Consider the following 22169-nt stretch of genomic DNA (forward strand, 5'->3'; position numbering starts at 1 on the left):
GCTTGCTGAGTCTCTCTACTCACCTTGCTTTTCATCATTCCAGGTAGTCGCAGCGTGGGCCATAGCAAGGGAATCAGCTTTAGCGGCAGAGTCGGTATGGTGTACAGGCAGTCCCGTCAATCCCTGTTAACTCTGATGTCTTAGCATGATTTATTTTATTATTCGTACTGTGCCAGGTCTCTTCTCGAGTCTCGTGTATGTCGGCACAGGAGTTTGTGTTTATTTATCTTGTAACCGCTGTGTTAGCGAGGCACCCATAGTGCATGCAGATGTTTAGTTTCGCTTCCGTTGTTTTCATTCTAGTGTATGCATGCCAGGATAATTTTTGTCTCGTGTCTCATTCTTTTTCCTTTCGTAGGCGCTCCCGTTCGAATAGTCCGAGTGGCTGGGATATTCGGACGGGAGTGCTTACAACATCATTGGATGGTGGGTTAAAAATATCGAAACTTATATTTTTATCACGTGATTATTTAATTTTTTATTTTAATTATATTTTTAAATTTATTTTTTAAAATTAATATAACTCTTATATTTTAAATTTTTTTATGATAATTTAAATTTTTATTATTTTAAATATACTATTAAATTTATATTTTTAAATTAATTGAATTCATATATTTTTATATTAAATAAAATATAACGTGTATTTTGATATTTTATTTTATTTTTTTATACATAAAAATAAAATAATTAAATTAATTTAAAAATATAAATTTATGAATATAATTGAAATAATAAAAAATTTGAAAAATTACATTAAAAAAATAATTAAGTATAGAGATAAAATTAAATTAAAAAAATTCATAAATATAATTAAAATAAGAAAAAAAATATAATCTTATATATATTATTTATTATATCTATGTATATATATATTTATAAATTGACAAAGTTGATTTATTATACATGTAGGATGTAGCCATAGGGATTGAACTCTCTTCTTCTTGGGATGCCTTTTCTTGTGGGATTCTCATCGCTTAGTCTCGCAATTTTTAAAAAATGAGATAAATTTGAATCTTCCGATCCACAATAATTATGGAGTGAAAGATTATTTTAAAAGTTGCATTAGAAGATATATATATAGTACCATTAAGTCAAATGGATTGCATATCACATGCCATGGCATTGGATGATGGATTAAAATATCTCAAACTTATATTTTTATCATTGATTATTTAAATTTTTATTTTAATTATATTTTTAAAAATTAATATAACTCTTATATTTTTAATTTTTTTATTATTTCTATTACACTATTAAATTTATATTTTTAAATTAATTTAACTCATGTATTTTGATATGAATAAAGTGTAATGTGTATTTTAATATTTTATTTTATTTTTTTACACATAAAAATAAAATAATTAAATTAATTCAAAATATAAACGAAATAATGAAAATTTTGAATAATTACTTACAAAAAAAGAGATCAAAATGCAAGAATGAAATTAAGTCAAAAAATAAATTTATGAGTATAATTGAAATAATAAAAAAAATTAATAATCATACAAAAAAAAATGTAAAAGTACAAACTCAAAAATATAATGTAAAATTTGTATTTTTCCATGTAGTGAGTTTGCTTGATATAAATTGACGTTTGGACATGAACGGTTGATGTGTAAAATTTATAATATTTTGTTATATAATTTGAAATATATAATATTTTATTAATTTATTTTTAAAATGATAATACTTTTAAAAATTGCTCTTGTTTGCTGTCAAACATTGATAAAATATTTAGGTGCACCTCTTGTATGGTCACTTAAATTATAATAAAGGAAAATGAATAAAGTTTGATGGAAGTAAAATAACAGTATAAAAAAAATAAGAATAATATTAGTAGTAATATTATTAATTAAGTGGTGCTTCTTTATTGATAAAAGTTAAGAAAATCATATGTTACTATCTCTTCTATCTATCATTTTCTCCAATAAAAATGCGATAAATAATTTCTAATATTACTCAAAAGATAAAATTAACTTTTTATTTTATAACTTAAATTTTTAAATGAGATAATAATTAACAATTCAATCAATACCATTCCCACAATAAATCTATTTTATCTTAAAATATGAACAATACAATACGGTGCTATAATGAGCCACAATCAATATAGGATTACTTTAAATTGTTTCTATTGGCTCATATACCATAACAGGGGTGGTGGCGCAGTTGGCTAGCGCGTAGGTCTCATAGCTTCTAAGAGTTATCCTGAGGTCGAGAGTTCGAGCCTCTCTCACCCCATTCTTTGTTTATATTTTTTTTTTCACCCCAAAAGGCTTAACAAATAATAAACATTAACTTTAAAGCTTAATAGTAAATTTATTTTTTACTTTTTAAATAAAATATACAAAGAGGTTATTTTAAAATCTCATTTGCAATATTAAAGTGTTTTACTTATTTATGTAATAGTGTAAATAAATATATATAATCTAAATAAAATATTAATTTTAAATTTTAAAAGTAATATTTAATCTCTGACATAAATTGAGTATAACATAAAATCGAGATATCAAAAAATTTAAATTATTACAAAAAAAATTAAAATAAAAAACTAAATTAATTTAAAAATTAAATTTAAATATATAATTAAAATAATAAAAAATTCAAATAATCATACCAAAAAAATATGAATGGGCGCCAGCCAAATCCATGAGAAGCACTTTCTCAAATGATTTCACACCAAATTTCTTTATAAAAGCATTTTCTTTAGAAATAATTTTAAGACAACAAAAAAATAAAGAAAAAATAAACATCTCTTTCAGGTCTTGTCCTCCTTTTGGGGTTTTCTTCTAGATCTCTAGGTGTAATAATTGTATAAAAATAAAATATAGAGTTACAAACCCTACCTCCAAAATTAAGCAGTACAGAAGCATTGAGCTTCAGCCACCCACTCTCACCTCATTGCCCCCCCAAATCTAGCTGCCATTGGCATTGGCATCTACGTTGACATTGCTTAGAGCCCAGTGGAGGGAGAGGAGAGGAGAGGAAAAGAAAACTGAGGCCACACCCACAGGCCTGCACTATCTCCTGCTGTTTGGGGCTTTGGCCTTGGTCAGGTTGGCCAGTTCTTCTATAAGCTTCCTCTCTTCGGCGCTCAGCCGTTTGGGTATCTCTACTTGCACCTTCACCAGCTGGTCCCCTCTCATGCTGCTTTTGTTGAGAAATGGCACCCCTTTTTTGGCCATCACCAGCGTGGTTCCCGGCTGGGTGCCGGCCGGGATCTTCAAGTCAACCATCCCATCCACCGTGGGCACTTTGGTCGTTGTCCCTAAGATGGCGTCAATGTAGGAGACCTTGCAGTTGTAGAGTATATTGGTGTCATCTCTTTTCAGTACGGGATCTGGAAGAACATCGATGATCACGAAGAGGTCTCCTGGGGCGCCGCCCCTCTTTCCTGCATTGCCTTCGCCGCGAACCCTGAGTCGACTGCCGGAATCAACTCCGGCAGGGACTTTCAGACTGATCCGCTTGGACTTCCTGACTCTGCCATCGCCACCACACGTACTGCAAGGTGTGAAAGTCTCCCCCGTCCCACCACAGGTATTGCAGGTCATTACCTGCTGGAAGACGCCTAGCGGGGTCCTAGCTGAGGTGACGACTTGTCCTTGTCCGCCACACGTGCTGCACTTAGATGGCTTGGTCCCGGCCTTGGCACCTGAGCCATCACAGGTGCTGCATGTCTCAAGCCGAGTGATTTCGATCTCCTTTTCTACGCCAAAGACTGCTTCTTTGAAGTTCAAAACCAAGTTGTATATCTGGTCCTCGCCCTCTGTGGCCCTACTACGGGATCCCCTTCCACCCATGCCCATTCCGCCCATCCCGCCCATACCACCCAAGCCATCAAATAATGACTCAAACAGATCAAAGGGGTTGCTGAAATCCTGTCATAGAGAATCATCACTCAGACAAAGGAAACTACTCATTTCATGGGTTATTTTGTCTAGGAGAGAGGAGACAGTAGTACTCACCCCCATGCCCATTCCAGCACCTTTAAGCCCGGCTTCTCCATACCGGTCATATATGGAACGTTTCTCGTCATCGGACAGCACCTGTAGCATCCATCTTTTGGTTATAAATCATAATGCTCAAATAGGCCCACTATATCTGAACTTGCCACTGCCGAAACTAATATCAAGCAGAACAATATATGCATTGATCCAAAAGTTTACCTCATAAGCATTGCTTATTTCCTTGAATTTCTGCTCTGCTCCAGGTTCTCTATATCAAAGGAATAAGTACAATAAGGTCGAAGACGTTCTTCAACTTTTAGAAGTTCAAAAATGCAAGGAGGCAGCTCAAACAGACATCATCCATAGAAAGATAGGAAAGGACAATTTTGTACCTTGTTTTTTATAAAAAAATCTGGCTTAAAGACAGCCGTCTTAAAATAGCCATTATGCAACATTTGACAACCGTCTTTTAAAAACAAACCTTTTAGTTATTTTTGTAATAGAATGATTTAGTCAATAATAGAAATACCTCCAGAATACGACAAATATTATGTTTCATGAAAATATTTGCATTCAAACGAGAAAATATATCATAACTCTTTCATGACAGTGAAAAGGTTGGATGGGAAGGAGGTTCAAAAAAAAAAAGTAACGCCATTTTTTAAGCTTTTTGGTCCAAAAAACTTGATTTTTGTAATAAAAAAAAAGCTAGCAACAAAATTCCTATAGCTTTCTTTAAACCAAAAAACCAACTAGAAAAAGACTGCCAAATGGGCCCAAAGAGATTAGCAGCCAATGATTCAAAACCAATGACTGATGCTGAGCCAAAAAAAACAACAAAAAATGACTGACTTCCACATAAGTGTGCATAAACGATGGCCAAACTATACATCTTACCCTTGGGAGGTTCAGGAAGAAGAAGAACAAACTTGGGAAACTGATAAGTTAATTTCATAATTCCATTAGAACCCTAATGGAAGTTTCCAGAGAAGATTTTCCCCCAAAACTCTATGCTATATCACATTGAAAAGGAAAAATTATAGACAATTCTATTGCCCAGCATGCGTTGCCCCCTAGGGGAAAACACTGTACTAAAGAGGGAAACAAAAACTTCACAATAGCTAATGCAAGTTGCATCCTGCAACTAGTGGTCAGTGTGCCACTATCCATGAACTAACATTGCACTCCCCAACATTTGCATAGAATACAAGAACAGCATTATAGGAACAACACTACAAAGCTGAAATGACTTGCCTTCACCAAAAGAAAATTGAGCACATTACAACCTAGCAATAGTGGCACAATGATGGTACAGGTGCAGTAAAATAGTTTAGGACGTTAGCCCAATTTCCCTGATTTGTAAAGAGATACAATGATTTCAAGAAGTATAATAATTATATATATATAGACAGAAAAGTTTTAGGTCTAAATCTAGCTAAGACCTTTGATGTAGTCTCATCTCTAGAAAACAAATGAAAGAAGAGAAAAAGGAGAAAGTCTGACATTTGGTCCCCATGAACTGAGGATGAATCAGTGTAGTAAGAATATGAGATTGGAGACGGAACAAATCCTGGGCAATATTTCCACAAAGTGGCTCTTCTCATACTGATTGATTTCAGTAGGGAAGTTCAATCGGTCTGGATCAGGTCCAAATTCTTGTAAAATCTTGTACCAAAGACTGGACCAATCTCAAAGAGGAAAATAGAACATCTCTCCCTTTTTTTGCCAAAAACTGAAGACCAGTCCCGTTTTGGCAAAAGAGATTAAAATTTCTCTCCCTTTTTTGAACATATGTTCCAATTTTCTAGATTAGAAATTAGTTTTCTGTGTTTCTAACATTTGAATGCATTTTTCAAATTCTCAATGAAAAATGATAACTAGAGATTTTATAGAAACTTGGAGATAGAAACCTGGAAATAATTTTCCACAACTAAAAAGCCCCTTAGTTTTTGAAAAGGGAAGCTAGCATACCAAGCGATATTTACCTTGCAAAGAACAATTGATAGTGTTGTTTGGTCAAAACAACCGAGTTTCAGTAGTGGAGGTGACTGATTAAAAATGGAAGTGGAAAATTGAAATTCCACAGTTTCAATCAAGAAATTATTGTTTTGTCCTGTTTTGACCAAAACCGCACAATAAAATCCCTCAGTGCATGAGGCTCCCTGCTTTCTGGGAGTTCTTTTGTACCCAGCTTTGCAAAAAGGCTATTTCCGCAACTTCAACCTGTGACCTCTTATCGTTGCTACCAAGGCTTACCTTATCGTTGTTTTGACAAAAGAGCAACCTTCTCGTTGCTATCAAGGCTAACCCTCTTAATAAAAGCAGATAAAAAGTGAAATTAACCCTAAAGCAAACTGCGATGTATGACTCAAAACACATACAATATTTTATAAATATGTACATTTAAGTACTACAACAGACATTTTCTGAAGGATTGGTATTTTACTAAACATCTTAGTTGGCTCTAACCACTAGTAATTACCACATCTAGCACTTAACATGACAATAGAAAAGGTAGTAAATTCCCATGAAGTGAAAAACAAGGAAGCTTGGCAAATATAACCAATATAATCAACCAAATTAGAGACCCAAAATTTAGGAAGAATTTTGGAAATTAAAGTCAATTAAATTGAAAACATCAAATTGAATGTTTAATTTGACTTACTTGCTCACATCAGGATGATAACTTCTGGCAAGCTTTCGATATGCTAAAATCAAAAAGGAAAGAAAAACAATTAGCACTGCTACAGGCAACAGATGTTAGTAAATAAAGCTTTTGTTTTTAGGTAAAGCAGTATCATTGAGAAGAATAAAGCTTAAGGTTGAGATTGAAGAACAATAAAGATGAAGCAAGTCAAAACTGAGAGGGTATGGATCCCTTTCTTATAAAATACGTTTTTTTTTTTTTTGGGTGGGGGACAAATCAAGTCAAAAAGCTTCATAGATAACAAACTGAACTATTAAGGCTTAGTGCCTATCAAGTCACTACTTGCCCAAAAACCTGAGTTGTTAGTAAAGTTTTCCAATAATATATATTAACTCTTCTAACACTCCCCCTCACATGCAATCACATAGTTGTATATGGATAAACTAAAATACACTATCACACAGCACAAAAGTGCATAACAAACATCAACAAAAGATTTCAAAAAAAAAAAATTAAGGAGACTTGAATTCGGAGCGTGCTAAAATCAGAGCTTTGACATCATGTGAAGTTCATCCAGAATGAGTAAATGTTAGGTAACCAACTAGTACTAGCAATATCTGCACAATATGTGATAATCAGGCAGCATTTACATTACTTTTCAAGTTCCAGTCCTTTGTCCCATAAATGACTAAATATACAAAAGATAGATTGTCAGTTAACCACTAAAGTACTACAAAATATGAGCAAGACAACTCGTGTTATGTCTAAGAATTAGCTTGTAAATTTGTTTGTTAAAACTTTATGGAGAGCTAAAAAGAGTTTTATTTGGAACAACCTTAGAACATAAGACATGCCACAGCTTGAGATGAATGTGTTGAGATGTTTTCTATGTACCAAGATATATAACAGGGGAATCTAACAATAAATTTTACATTTGCTTTTCACTATAAATACAATTGGAGATGGTACTACATGATTGTCCCTCATTATTCCATTTTTGTGGTAAACTTTACTGCCAAGCATAAAAATATTAGGGAAGAGGTTTTTTTCCCACATGGGGGTTGCTTTCTCCCCAAAAGACAAGATAAACTAGCAGAAGAAACAGATAGATACAATGAAAGCTATAATATACCACATCCCCCAAAATAGCAACCATATGACAGAAATAAGAAGAAAATGACAAGGATCAAGACTGTAATTACCACTTTTGATCTCCGACTTGCTAGCATTTTTTGGCACCCCAAGGACAGCATAGTAATCCTGTACATACATAATATTGGTAAAAGTAGATAAAGCAGAAGAACCTAGAACAAACCTAGCCATGAAACATTCAAATTGCAAACTCACACTATCAGCTCTGACAATGAAACGAGCTCCTCTTCGCTGACATGGATTCCTAGATGGAACCATTTTAAATAATGCATGGATGGATTCTTGAGAAAACATGGCTGAACTAGGTGCTGCCAAGGCTCTTATCCTACTTGAGACACTACAACAAAGGGCATTACGTGAGTCTAATCAAGGACAAATGATCTTTCCATGAAGAACAGAAATTAGAATCAGGAAACTTCAAATTCACTAGAAGCAATAAATGGTCATAAAACCATCAGCGATGAATAGATCACAATCAGCCATCCATACATATGTTACAGAACTGAGGACAATTTGAAGACCTAGAACAGTTTCCAGTTGAAACTGAATTAAGATCCAGCTCTTTTTGATAAATGAAAATTATGAGTGAAAACTTTCCCAAGCTATGACAGCTCAAACAAGAATAAAAGAAAAAATGGAAAAAGAAACTAGCTATAAGTGAAATGGTACTGAGAATCCGAGTGACCTCTCCCCTGCATTTTCCTTTTTGTTTCTTTACTTTTCTTCCACTGCCAGAAGATCAAATTACATCAAACAAATTTCTGCTTCCCATGTACACTGTATAAAAGAGAAGTCTACATGTGTAAACAACACTTTCCACTGGACAAAAACAATTTCTTCACTTGTATGATGGACCTAATAAACTCAAACTCAGATGAATCAGTAATGATTAAATAGTTTCAACTTCTTGCTTACACTTTTAAGCATGAAAAGTGAAACTCATCACCATTGCATTTTATGGTTTCTTTTAATAGAGATTTAAGGTTGTGAAAACAAAATTCTTCATTTCTAAAATTAAAGGGGAGTGAGCAATTAATATGAAGGATTGAATAGGTTTGACTTCTAGCTTACTGAGACAAGATGACAATGGCTACTTCTTAACTCACCTCAATGCCCCAGTACTTGAGTCTATCACTGTCAGCTAGTTATTCATGGAGGAGGGTTGCAGGTTCCAAAGACTGAGGCAGCAACTTAGTTGATACATTCAGGCAATTGCAATTCATGTCCATGCTAAGGAGTAATGCCATGCTACTGCACGGGCTTTTTTTTTGTTTGTTTGTTATCTCTAATTGCTTAGGGTGATGCAGTTCATAGTCTGCAATCTAAGAAAACTACTCATACTTGCCTTCTTTTACAATTAGTTGCTACTTTTGTTTTCTTTTGGTTTTTAACGATGTTGATGGTTTGAGCTATCATATCGTTTAATTACAAATTGAAATTACGATGTTTTTTTAGAGCACAAGCATTTCTTCAGATCATTCCCTTGGTTAGTGTTTAACTTTGGCAACTTGTAGGAAAATAATGATGTTGAGGCTACTCATTGCAATGTTGTTATGACTTGTTATGCATACGTGCATTCAAGGGGATATTGAGTTCTTGCATTTAAATATTTCATAGATTTGATACACCATTGTGTTTATCTATTTGAATTATCATGGCAGTTGATGTCCATGTACATCTCTAGATAATGTGCTTGTGGAAAATTGTCAAAAGGAGAAATCGTTCGTTTTGTATAGTATTGGCACATTCTATTGCCCAATTTTGCTTTTACTCAATTTGCCTTGTACTTTATTCATTGAGTCATGTTTCCAAGAGACTTCAGGAGGCACCACAGTTTTTTGGATTCCAAGCATACCACCTAGCACTAGCCAAAGAGTACAAAAGGTGAGCATGTCAAAATATTTGCATGGAAGCATACTTACAGGCTTCTACCTATCATTTTATGCCTCCAAAGTACCTTGAAAGGGCCAGATTAAGAAAGAATATGTGCAACCTTGTGATACCTACAAGCCACAAAGCCAGTCTTTAGATTTTTCTGAAATAATGCCTTGTTCGTGCCCTTGACGACCCCCAAACCCCCCTCACAATTACATGGTGTGTTTAGAAGTCTTGTACAGTTTGGTGGCCTTATCACTGGTTATTTCACCTGTGAACCTCAAATTTTGATATCATGGAATTTTATGCAAAATGCATCTCTTTCTTCTCACAGTCTCCCAACTGTTGGTACCTTTTTTGGGGTGCATGCCAAATTTGAATTTCCCACCATAAAAGGCTCACAATTCTCTAAATTGGTTAATGAGATAATCTAACTAGATCTAAGATCTAGTGACATATATCCATCCTTCCAAGACTCTTCTAATTCATCCTTGGTTCAATTCACTTCAAATCCATGAAGAAGTAGATCATCTTGGTGGGAGCTAAAGATGATACCAACCATACCTTAAGTATTGAGTCATTAATTCAAGTAAAATAATTATGAATTGCATAGATAAACTTTGGATGAAGTCAACCAAGTGATCAACAAAGTTCTAAATTGGTAAGCAATTATAATCATATATTCTAATTGCTGCATTATAGTATTAAGTTCAGTCAGGTAATAAGACCCCTACTTTTCTCCCCTCACAAAGGGCTTCCATATAAATAATTGCTTATATCTCTCATGAATGCTTTCATTGATTAAAGTATGGATGGAAATCAGTCGTTGAATTGGTCAAGCAATGCATCATCAAGCCAGTTATAAGCTAGACCACAATTGGCTCCTTGACTTGAGTGATGTTCCACAACCATTAAGTTCAACAATCATTAGAGACAATTTTTTAAGCTTCATCAAAGGATTAACTAACTTCATAATTGAGATTGCAAGACCTGCCCTTGGTGTCCACCCAAACACAAAGAATTGGAAGGTATGCCTCAAATTGGCCTTTATGTTAAGATCTCACATACATAATTATGAATGGCTCGCATCCTCCTCCATAAGCTCACAAAGTGAAAAATATCTTCTTACTCCATAATGAGAACTTCACTCATACTATTCAGGAAACGGGGATCAAGATTCTTCTCATAAACTGTGATATATCAACATTGAAAGGCAGTAATGCCCAATGAAAGCACAAAGCATGAATTGAGGTAACAGATGCTGGAAGTTGATTGTTTGCATTTCAAGAGGTTGGTCTCTATGGTTTCTCAAAATTTTAACACAACTCCCAAGCAAATATGAAAGAAAGGATATAATGATATATATCATCTGCACATCATGAAAGAGGTTCTAAGGGTGTAATTATATGACAAAATTAAAGGCTTGTTCAATATGAAAAAACCATATTTACATTAGATAGAATTTATTACCAATTACCACTGAGACAAGTTTTTCAATGACCATTCCTCAATTTAGTAGTTACTTATGCAACACCAAAATAAAGGTAAAGGAGACTTAATACTAAGAGAATAAGTATATAGCAAAAGGGATTTGACAAGCAATTGACAATTGGTAAGCAGATTAATGCCAACCAAAAGTAACCCAGTACTCACCAATTTGGAGACGTAATTAACTTGCTCGTAACAGAAGATCTCAATGCAGGTTGAGGTTGTCCCCAACGAGCAACCCATGTACTTCCACAAGGTATGATCGCCATCCAAATTAACTGCATTTTACAGAAAATCACTTAAAAAATAACGGCATTTAAAACGGTAGCTCCAACCAACAAGGATCCATTAATTAAAAATGACAAACAGAAGGTATTGATCCACATCCATATAAAGCATCCACAAAGTCAATTAGGATTATAGCTTTAAAAGCAAATATTATGCCACTATTAAAGAGTGTCCCCAGTGCACAAGGATTCCCACTTTCCCTTTGAAAGAACCTAAAGCCTTTCATCCTAGCTAGAAGTCCAGTAGTTTCACGCTCATGTCAGTCTCGGTTCTTCTTGTATGGAGGTAATGGGGATTGTTGTGTTTTAGCATTGTCTAAGTACTCTTGCTTGACCTCTTTCCTTTGTCTTCAGGCTAACTCCTGAACCCAAGCCAGATTTTCTTTTTTGCTGAAGTAACTGACCTTACACAATCTGAAAGACATTTCATTAAATCAACCGACAGGCCCTCACTACAAGACTGGAAAAACTCAAACGATAGAAGAATAGAAAGCTGCTCCTGCACTTACTGCATTTCAAAGTAAAGCAGGGAACTTAGACAGCTAAGTGATGAGGAAGAATTCTAGACTTGCATGCACAGGAACTCCCTCACCCTTAGTCTTCATCCTTGACTGATCCTTAAGTTCAAAGATTTAAGGGATCCTTTCCTTCTCTTCAAATGAGAATGCTTCCCAAAAAGTGTTAAAAGGAGGCCCTGAAGTTCCTTCCAACACGTACTGATTTTACTTTCTTTGTAGATTGAGGAGATGTGAAAAGTAGGACCACTGTATTATCGTCTTCGTTGAGGAGAATCTCAAGCATCCTCTTCTTGACTTGTATTCCAATTAGTCTATGGAGTATGGTAGTCGAGCACATAGGAGGTTGTCAGTCCATCTCGTCTTCGGTCCTCCCATCTGCTACCGTGCTTTTCCTTTATCAAGTCAAGGAAGAAGAGTGAGGTGTGAGCATGAGGGGATGGATTGACTCTCCGGGTGGACAAACATTGGCCTGTGGCTTAGTCTTGGGTTTAGCCTTTTGCTAATTCCCCCTAGGGTGATGGGTATGGAAGGGTCGTTTTTGTACGCCACCTTACCCTTGCTTTTTTTTTTTTTTTTTTTCTGAAAGAGGTTATCTCCATTTCCATTTACACTGCTATTAAAACTAATTCAGTTAGGATAATGAAATTATTCTAGAGAAAGTGCCCGCGGATTTACCCAGATAACATTAAAGCAATGGTAAATATCCTAGTTGATTTCCTTGCAGTATGCACCAATGAGTCACGTCGGGTTCAGATTCCAGAACCATTCATATCAGCAGTCCTAGATTCCTGGATACCAAATTCACTTAAATTGCCACATAGTAGAATGTCCATCCAGGCTGTTGCTTTGCAAGGAAGAATAAAATGAAAATAAGATTGATAAAATGTCCTTCCCTAGCTCGCGGACAAGACACCTTATTCCTCCATGATACAATCTGAGCTCCAAAAACACACTTATTCCGCAAAACTCCATCCAAGCAGCAGTTTTCACAACCATATATATATATATATATATGTATGTATGTATGTATATATGCCAGTACAACCAAACTTGGAAAGTGAGAACAGACTCCTAGGCATTAGCATTCTCGGAAACTCCTCCCGGACAAACTCTCAATTCTCCGAAACTAGGGCTACTTACCGTCTCAACACAAGCAACATACATATTCCAGACACACACACACAAATAAATATAGGTTGAAAGTGAGGATTCAAACCGACGACGAACCTGAAATTCCGTAAACGGACTTGCAGTCTTCTGCACCTAAGCTCGGCGGTGTAGTGGCGCAGTTACGGCGGTCGGTGGTGGCGGAGCGGCGGAGAGACGGGGGGTCGAAGATGAGGCTCCAACAAGGGAGGGAGAGAAAGAGGGCTTTCCAGAACTACGCTATATACGACCTGCTGATAGAGTGGCTGTGCTGGCCAATAGAGCTTTACTGTTTGTCTGCTCGGCTCCACACTCGATCTTCCCTGGATTGGCTAATCATGGCCGTCCATCTGCCCCTTTTTGTGTTAAAGGTTGATCGACGGTCTGGAAGCACTCAAATATGGGATATTGTTTTTTTCTTTTTTCATTTTTTGCCAAATGCATAAATTCACCTCCCAACTTTTACCTTTCTTTTACTCGGGCACCCCCAATTTTGTTTGATTCTAATTACACTCCTAAACCAACTAATATAATTCAAATTCATCCCTCAACTTTTAACTTTTTTTTTTTTTATAGTAGCACCCTCAACTTTACTTTTATTTTTTTTATTATAGTACCATTAACTTTATTTAGTCATAATTATACCTTCAAATTAGTCAATTTAACATCATATAAACACTTGATTAATTTTGAAGATTCGACTGATATTTATATATTTCTAATAATTTGAAATCTATTGTCTCGAAATTTGGATCAACTGTATAGTCTATTACCAATGTTGGTAGGAATAAAATTCAAACTTTTGACATTATCTTGATTCCGATTTTGAAACTTCTCAATCTAATCCAACCAAATAATATTATTTTTGTTCTTACTCCTACTTTGTCTTCTCACAAATATGACAATGACAATGAATGTGTGGTGATTGTATTAGGAATTGGGTTAAGGATTTGCTCAATTCTTTTGGTTTTGGTGGATTGATTTTGGTGTTACTTTGCGGTTTCGTTTAAGAATAAAGACAATGAAATAAAGGAATTGAATTTACTCTTTTTTTTTTCAATTTTGGATTTTTTTAATATAAATATAATTCATTAATGATTTATCACTTTTAACTAAACAAGTGCACATCATGGGTTGTGAGTCACGCTGGTCAAATGTTCATATATTGTGAAATTGATTAATTTATGAGTATAATTGAGATCAAATAAAATTGAGAATGTTAAATAAAAGTTGAGGGGGTGAATTTATGTATTTAGTTTTTTTTATATTTTCTTTTCTCTATTATTGTTAAGCATAAGCCAATTGGGTTGAGTCTTGTTTCTACTATGGCTTAAGTTTGTGTTAAGTCACAATCAAATCGTGACATGATGAGTTACTATGTCACAAAGAAATAAAGTTGTGCGTCATCCTAAAAGTGATATTAGAGTTAAATATTATAAGTTCGATTATTTTGTAAATCACTAATGAAAATTGTGAGACTTTAGAGGTAACAAAATGATTTCAAAGCTAAGTTGCATGAAAATTGATATCATATGAAACAAAAATGAGGAAACGTGTAAATAAATTATGAAAAATAAATAAATCAAAAATGTATTTTTTATATTTTTTAATATTATGAAATGGTCTCAAAACATTTTTAAAATTACAAAAAAGTCCTAAAAACGGTTTCTTAAGGATTCAAAAATAAAAATGTTCATTTTAAATTGAATTTCATACATATTTAGAGTTGTCTTGAATTTGTCTTCATACAAACTTAAATTCATTTTTTCATTTGTTTTTTTTGCAAAGAAGATGAAACAAACATAGATTTATACATCTAAAAAAAAAAACTTAAATCCATTTTTTCTTCTTCACAAATAAAATAATAATGAATTGAATGCTATATTTAGTTCAAATTTATCTTATTCGCCATAAAATAAAGACAAGTCATTGAGTTGTCCTCGACGAGGACGACTCATTATTAGTGATAATTATATTTATATATTTTAATTTTATACTTATAAATTGAAATCAAACCAATTACATTGAGAGTAAAAAGGGTGATATTTTGGGTTAAAAATGCTATGCTAGTACTTAATTTAATTGTTTTAATGCATGGAAACATTAAAAATGGTATAGTAAAAAAAAGTCAAAAAATGTTTTCAAACAATTTCTACAATTTAAAAATTATTTTAGGGCTATTTCATAATATTAAAAATTAAAAACGTATTTCTATTCATAAAGAGGTTAAAAATAGAATAAAAATATTTTATTATATTTAATTTTTGATAGAATTTATTTAAATATATTATGAAATTTATATTTTTTTAAATTAAATAATTATTTTATTATTATTTTTATATTAAAAATGATATTTATAAAAAATCTCTTATATTTTATTTTATTTACACATTCTTTTTGTATTTTTTTTTTTTAAAAATATAGTTTATCCATCTTCATTCTTCCAGTATTTTCGTTTCCATTTTAATATAACCAAGTGTAAGTGCTTTTACTAACCAAAAATTAATTTGGATCCAAAATTAAAAATAAAAATTAAATATGAATTTTAAAAATATTAAAACAAATTGTGCGCTTGAATGCAAATAACAAGTTTAAAACCCTAAAAGTCAAGTCTCTGTTTTTCAGTGAATTGGCATGGAACCCACCGACTCTCCGCCGGAACCCTCCGACCCCAAACCCACCACCAATGTCACCTCCGACGACTATTCCACCGGTAACCAGCACTCTTCGCCTCAATCTCAGACGCCTACCGACCCCGTCGTGTCTCAGTCCGACTCCTTATTTGACGATCTATCTCAGCCCAGCCAACTGCAACCTGGCTCGGTTGACGGTGATTCCGGTACGCTACAGCCGCCGAAGAAACGCCACCGCCGGAAGAAGTTGTTCCCGGAGATGATCTCTTCTGCAGCCGCTGTCCATGGACTTCGCGTCATTCGGCCCTATTCCAGACACAACAGTTACAGCCAGAAATCGGGCGGGGACTGGTTGGAAATTGACGACGCTCCGACCAGGAATTACCGTCGGCGGCGGATGTCCGATCTGGACAAGGAGGTTGATGTCGAGGCCCTCATTGCAATTTCCGTTGGATTTCCGGTTGATTCGCTTACCGAAGAGGAAATCGAAGCGAACGTGGTTTCCCAAATCGGCGGCGTTGAGCAGGCCAACTATATTGTGGTCCGGAACCACATTATCGCGCGGTGGAGGTCGAACGTGTCTGTGTGGATGACGAAGGACCATGCCTTGGAGTCGATTCGGGCTGAGCACCGAGGGCTTGTCAACTCGGCCTACTCGTTCCTGCTGCAACATGGTTACATCAACTTCGGCCTCGCTCCAGCCATCAAAGAAGCCAAATTGCGGCCGCCGGAGGGTGCCCCCAAGGCGGACGTCATCGTTGTTGGGGCGGGGATTGCTGGGTTGATTGCGGCCAGGCAGTTGATCTTTTTGGGGTTCAAGGTTGTGGTCTTGGAAGGTAGAAGCCGTCCCGGTGGCCGTGTTCGGACTAAGAAGATAACCGGTGGGAACAAACTGGTGGCTGCGGCTGACCTTGGGGGGAGTGTGCTCACCGGAATCAATGGCAACCCACTTGGAGTTCTGGCAAGGCAGCTTGGATTTCCGCTGCATAAGGTGAGGGACATATGCCCACTGTACTTGCCTGATGGGAGAGCTGTGAATTCTGAAACCGATTCTCGGGTAGAAGTATCATTTAATAAGTTGTTAGACAGGGTCTGCAAGCTTAGGCAAATATTGACGGAAGAAATTAAATCAGTAGATGTGTCCTTGGGCACGGCATTGGAAGCATTTCGAAGTGTTTATGGGGTTGCTGAGGATCCACAAGAGCGGATGCTGTTGAACTGGCATCTTGCAAATTTAGAGTATGCTAATGCTACAGTGATGTCAAATTTGTCAACGGCATTTTGGGATCAGGATGACCCATATGAGATGGGTGGTGATCATTGCTTCATTCCGGGGGGGAATGAAAGGTTTATCCGTGCATTGGCCGAGGACCTACCTATTTGCTATGATCATGAAGTTGAGAGTATTAGGTATGGGGTTGATGGGGTTTTGGTCTATGCTGGTGGGCAAAAGTACAGGGGAGACATGGTACTTTGTACCGTCCCTTTGGGTGTGCTGAAGAAGGGATCAATTGAGTTTGTCCCCGACCTCCCACAACGGAAAAAAGATGCAATTGAAAGGTTGGGATTTGGGCTGCTGAATAAGGTTGCAATGCTGTTTCCATATGATTTTTGGGGTGGCAATATTGATACATTTGGACATTTGACAGATGACTCGAGTACTAGGGGTGAGTTCTTTTTGTTTTATAGCTATTCTTCCGTTGCAGGAGGTCCACTTCTTGTAGCTCTTGTTGCTGGGGAGGCCGCAATTAAATTTGAGAGGATGTCCCCAGTGGAAGCTGTGGAGAGGGTTTTGTACATATTGAAGGGTATATTTAACCCGAAAGGGGTCTCTGTTCCCAACCCAATCCAGGCAGTTTGCACTCGGTGGGGGCAAGATCAGTTTGCATGTGGGTCATATTCGTATGTTGCAATTGGTGCTTCAGGTGATGATTATGATTTACTTTCAGAGAGCATCGGGGATGGGAGAGTATTCTTTGCGGGAGAGGCAACAAACAAGCAGTATCCGGCTACAATGCATGGAGCTTTTCTCAGTGGGATGAGAGAGGCTGCTAATATACTGAGAGTGGCTAAGAGGAGATCATTGGTTCCGGCAGAAACAATGAATAATTTAAATGGGGGAACTGATGATGTTGATAAATTGTTTGAGGCCCCTGACCTTAAATTTGGTAGCTTCTCTGTTCTGTTTGATCCAACATCAAACAATCTCGAATCCAGTTCTCTGTTACAAGTTGAATTGAGAAGTGAGAAACTGGATTCTGGCTGTCTGCATCTCTATGGCTTGATCCAAAGGAAGCATGCTATTGAGCTGAGTAAGGTGGAGGGAGATGCTAACAGGATGCAAAGGTTAAATTTCGACTTTCGGGCTAGGTTGTTTGGGAGGAAAAGGCTATGCAGTGCTGCAGAAACCCTTATAACAAGCATTAAATCAGCAAGATCAGCCTAAATTAGGAATTTGATTAATATCTGAAGTTCTCTTAACAAAATTTCAGCAATAACCAGGATATTCTCTGTGTCTGAACTTGACTGACTCAGAGAGCTCTTGGATAATTTGGTAAACATTAAGTTGACCCAAGCAAATAATTCTTGTTGATCTAGAAGAAGCCTCCTTTACACTTGTAGTGCATCTTAGCTGCTAGAATCTCAGATTAAGAAGAGAGAGATACCAGTTAACTCCTCCGTGGAGCAGAAAATTATCTTCAGCATCTCAATCAATGTAATTAGTTTCTCTGCCAACATTGTTGTACATTTGACATTGTGAAATATATCATTATAAGCCATTGCTCATATTGTCTTCAGAATTCAGCTTCTGACAGTTGTTCTTGTTCTTTGACATAAACAATTGACAGGTTGCCCTTGCAGTTGCAGATGCTAATGAAGCATGTATCCAAGCATAAAACTTGAGACTTAAATTATCATTTTTATATCTTGAAGATAGCAGCTAGTTTTGCTTAATGCATTGTTCTTGTTGGGCTGGTCCTCTCCTCTATTCTGTCTCCAATGGGATGATCAAAGAAGTATACGTGGTTTGCTACATTGTCCTTTTCTTCTTCTTTCTTTCTAATAGAATAATCAAAGAAATCTTACACTCTCCTATTGTTTTCTCTAGTGGAGTGACTAAAGAAATATTGTCCCTGGGGCATGTCATAGTTCTGACCAATGTGCTGTCACTGCTAGCAGTCCCAACTAACTGAAATTATCGAATGAAATATTAAAATGACGTTTTGTATTTATTATTTTGGTTTTTTATTTATTTAATAGGTTCGATTTTTAATTTTTTTTTTTAATTTAAAATTTTATTCTATCATTTCAATTTAATTTTTTACCTATATTCAGTCAATTCGACTTGAATAACTTGGTCCGTTGGATTGAAGTTCACCCCTAAGAGAAATATTTTATTTTAAATTTATCAAAAATAGAATAAGTCACTAAATTGTAAAAGATAACTCATAATTGCGAGTTTATACCTTAATTATAGGAGAAAATACTAACTAAATTAGGTAACACAATTTTAAGTAAAATTGATTCATACTGAGAGTCAAATCAGACATAAGTAGAATACTAAGTGCGAGGATAGCTTGAATAATATGGCAAAACTAGACATGGTCCGAGTGAGATGTACACGTGTTAGTTGAGTCTGATCTTCGGCATCGTCACTAATAGTGTACACGTGTTGAATCAATGGGATAAGCTTCTATTTATATCCTTCCCTGCACCCATGTCTCAAGTCCGACCTTAGCTCAGTTGGCAGAGCGGAGGACTGTAGTGGGTTGACCCGAATGACATCCTTAGGTCGCTGGTTCGAATCCGGCAGGTCGGAGCTTTTCCGATTTTTAGTTTATTTTTCGCTAAATGCTTACTAATGAACAAAACCTTTTTTTTTTCTTTAGATATCGGGTATTCGAATTTGTGGCCCGACTAATCTACATGAATTCTGTTCTTATGAGTTGGAAAAGGTTCTACTATATGTTGGGCAAAATCTCACAAGAGTCATAACACTTATGTACAAATCTAATTATGATAGATAAGCAAAATTTTAATTTAATTAAAATAATTAAATCGAATCGAAAGGAAACCAATTGAAATTGGTGGTTCAATTTCTGTTCAAATTAAGAGTCCATTCGATTTGATTTTTAAATTTGACAATTTCGATTATTTCTTCAAAAATAATGTTTCCTTGTTATTTTTTTTCATTCGATTCGGTATTTTGGTTTTTAATTTTCATATTTATTCGGTCAGTTCAATTTAATTTTTGACATAGATTCGTTTATTTTGATTTAAGCATTTCGATAATATAATCAATTAATGCACATCATTACCTATCATATGACATAATGACTAGAGCATCTCATCAACTACATGTAATGCGTAGAGCTATAAAGACCCTATCATGTATCGTGTCATGTGTGACTAGTGACTATCAATAATTCAATTAGGAAATATTTTTTTTTGTGTATTGTTCACAAAACTTGGATCTAAACCAAACAATCCAAAAAATACGGTAAGGATCATCTCAGATAGAAGCTATTTTGCAACATTTTATTAACTAATAAAATTATTTTGAAATTGAAATTAATAGGCATTGTCTAAAATTTATTAAAGTTTCAATATTACCCTTAATTTGTTTTATCAATAAAACTTTGAACTATTGTATTATTTATATAAATATCAAGACATAGTCCATGTTAGAGAGAGTAAAAGTTTGATTTATCCGAATTAATCTTGTTGGTTTGATTCGATTCGATTCGATTTTTTTCTTGCATCGGTTTGATTTGGTTAATTTTCCTCAAAAGTTGTTTTTTATTTTTTAGTTCAATTTTGTTGGTTATAATTTAAAACGATTTTGTTTTTATGTTTATAAAACGATATTATTTTTTTTATTTAATCATGTCAGTTTAGTTTATACGGTTTGAATTTGATTTTTTCAATTATCAATTAGTTTGATTTTTTAGACTAATCAGTCAATTTAATTCAATTTTACTTGTCAATTCAATTTAATCAGTTAGTAAATTTATATTAATTTAATAACTGATTATTTATACACTCTTAGTTCATGTTATATATTTGTAAAAGAAATACACTTTAAGAGTTAAAATTTATATTAAGAAGAGGTTGGATGTATCGTAAAATTGATTTAAAATTAAATTTAAATAAAAATTATGTTCATGTTAATTTTGTTTCTTAAGAAAATATAAATATTTTGAAAATTCATTTTATTGACAAATCTAAATAGATAATAGTTAATAAATTAAAAAAGTACGGACAGGGCAGTTTGACTTTGGTGGTTTTTGTCAACCCATTAACGTTAAAATATTTATCCTATAAAATTACCTATTTATCCTTCATCCTTTTTTTTTCCCTTGCCCATTTCGATATAAAATTATAAAATACGTCAACATCAAAAAATAATATTTTTTATAATAATATCAATTTACTAAATAATTTTTAAAAATCCACAATTAATCCATTCTCACCAAAAAAAATTTAAATTGATTAACTTTTAAAATATCTATTTTTCGGTTCTATTTGTATTCCTAATCCTTTCTTACGAGGAAAATGAGATTGTGAAGTATAAACATGATCGTACTATGTTAGATAAAAACGAAAACTCAAAATAGATATAAAATAAAAAAAATATTTTAAAAAAAATAAGAAACAAAAATACTTAAATAAAAATATATAGAGTTTTTTTATAAATATAAATTTTAATATATAAAATTATTAAAAAGTAATTATTTAATTAAAAAATAAACATAAATTTCATAATACATTCAAATAAATTCTAAAAACAAATATTTTAGAAAAAAAAATAGTTAGAGGCAGAAAAAATTTAATCTCTAATCTAGTTAGAAATGGAATTTTTTTCATTTCTAACATCTTTGTGGAAATGTATTTTTAATATTTCTTAATATTATGAAATAACTCTGAAATATTTTTTTAAACATTTATAGCCATTAAACATTTTGAAAATACTAAAACGACACTCTTTAAGGCATTTCCGTGCATCACAATTGTCATATTATAGAGAGAACTTTATCACTTTTTTCCTTTAGCTTTATTTTTTGTCTTCTTTGCTCATTAATCTATTTTTGGTATAACATTTCAAAAACAATAAAATCTTCTAATTACATGTCGATATCAATAAATAATATTTTATAATAATATCAATTTTATGAATAATCCTCAAATAGTCACAATTAATGCATTCTCAATAAAACGACTTAAATTAATTAACTTTTGAAATATGCATAAAATATGGATATTTCAAAATCCTAAAATAACAAATAATTTTTTCTCAAAATGGATATGTTCTTTAAATTCATTGAAAAATATTGCATATAAATCAATTAATTATAGGAAAATGAATGCTTTAGATGCATGCATCAAAGGCTTTGAATGTGCAAATCCTACTTAAAATGTAGGTTGATGCATGTGAATGAATTCATTTTTTAGGCAAGTTTTAATTTTCA

The 22169-nt window shown here is 34.1% G+C and overlaps 2 protein-coding genes and 2 non-coding genes across 4 annotated transcripts; 3 read left to right on the forward strand and 1 right to left on the reverse strand.

Moving 5' to 3' along the window:
• Window positions 1-2157: 2157 nt before the first annotated feature.
• On the forward strand, window positions 2158-2244 carry TRNAM-CAU (transfer RNA methionine (anticodon CAU)). Its single transcript is given in 2 exon segments — window positions 2158-2195; window positions 2209-2244. It is a non-coding gene; the product is annotated as a tRNA-Met (tRNA).
• Window positions 2245-2738: 494 nt separating this feature from the next.
• LOC127802544 (chaperone protein dnaJ A6, chloroplastic-like) lies at window positions 2739-13315 on the reverse strand. The gene is made up of 8 exons (XM_052338395.1): window positions 13148-13315; window positions 11281-11393; window positions 7948-8089; window positions 7803-7860; window positions 6619-6661; window positions 4173-4221; window positions 3972-4052; window positions 2739-3884 (listed from the first exon to the last, which is right to left on the reverse strand). The coding sequence occupies exons 2-8, from the start codon at window positions 11382-11384 to the stop codon at window positions 3024-3026; spliced, it is 1338 nt and encodes a 445-aa protein (XP_052194355.1). The 5' UTR covers window positions 11385-11393; window positions 13148-13315; the 3' UTR covers window positions 2739-3023.
• A 2368-nt stretch (window positions 13316-15683) lies between these two features.
• Window positions 15684-18720, forward strand: LOC127801028 (lysine-specific histone demethylase 1 homolog 1). The gene is made up of 2 exons (XM_052335803.1): window positions 15684-18415; window positions 18549-18720. Exon 1 carries the CDS (start codon window positions 15701-15703, stop codon window positions 18143-18145), a length of 2445 nt encoding a protein of 814 aa, XP_052191763.1. The 5' UTR covers window positions 15684-15700; the 3' UTR covers window positions 18146-18415; window positions 18549-18720.
• Window positions 18721-19428: 708 nt separating this feature from the next.
• TRNAY-GUA (transfer RNA tyrosine (anticodon GUA)) lies at window positions 19429-19519 on the forward strand. Its single transcript is given in 2 exon segments — window positions 19429-19465; window positions 19484-19519. It is a non-coding gene; the product is annotated as a tRNA-Tyr (tRNA).
• The last annotated feature ends 2650 nt before the right edge of the window (window positions 19520-22169 follow it).

This window comes from Diospyros lotus, chromosome 5 (genome assembly GCF_014633365.1).
Source record: "Diospyros lotus cultivar Yz01 chromosome 5, ASM1463336v1, whole genome shotgun sequence".
Lineage (NCBI taxonomy): Eukaryota > Viridiplantae > Streptophyta > Magnoliopsida > Ericales > Ebenaceae > Diospyros > Diospyros lotus.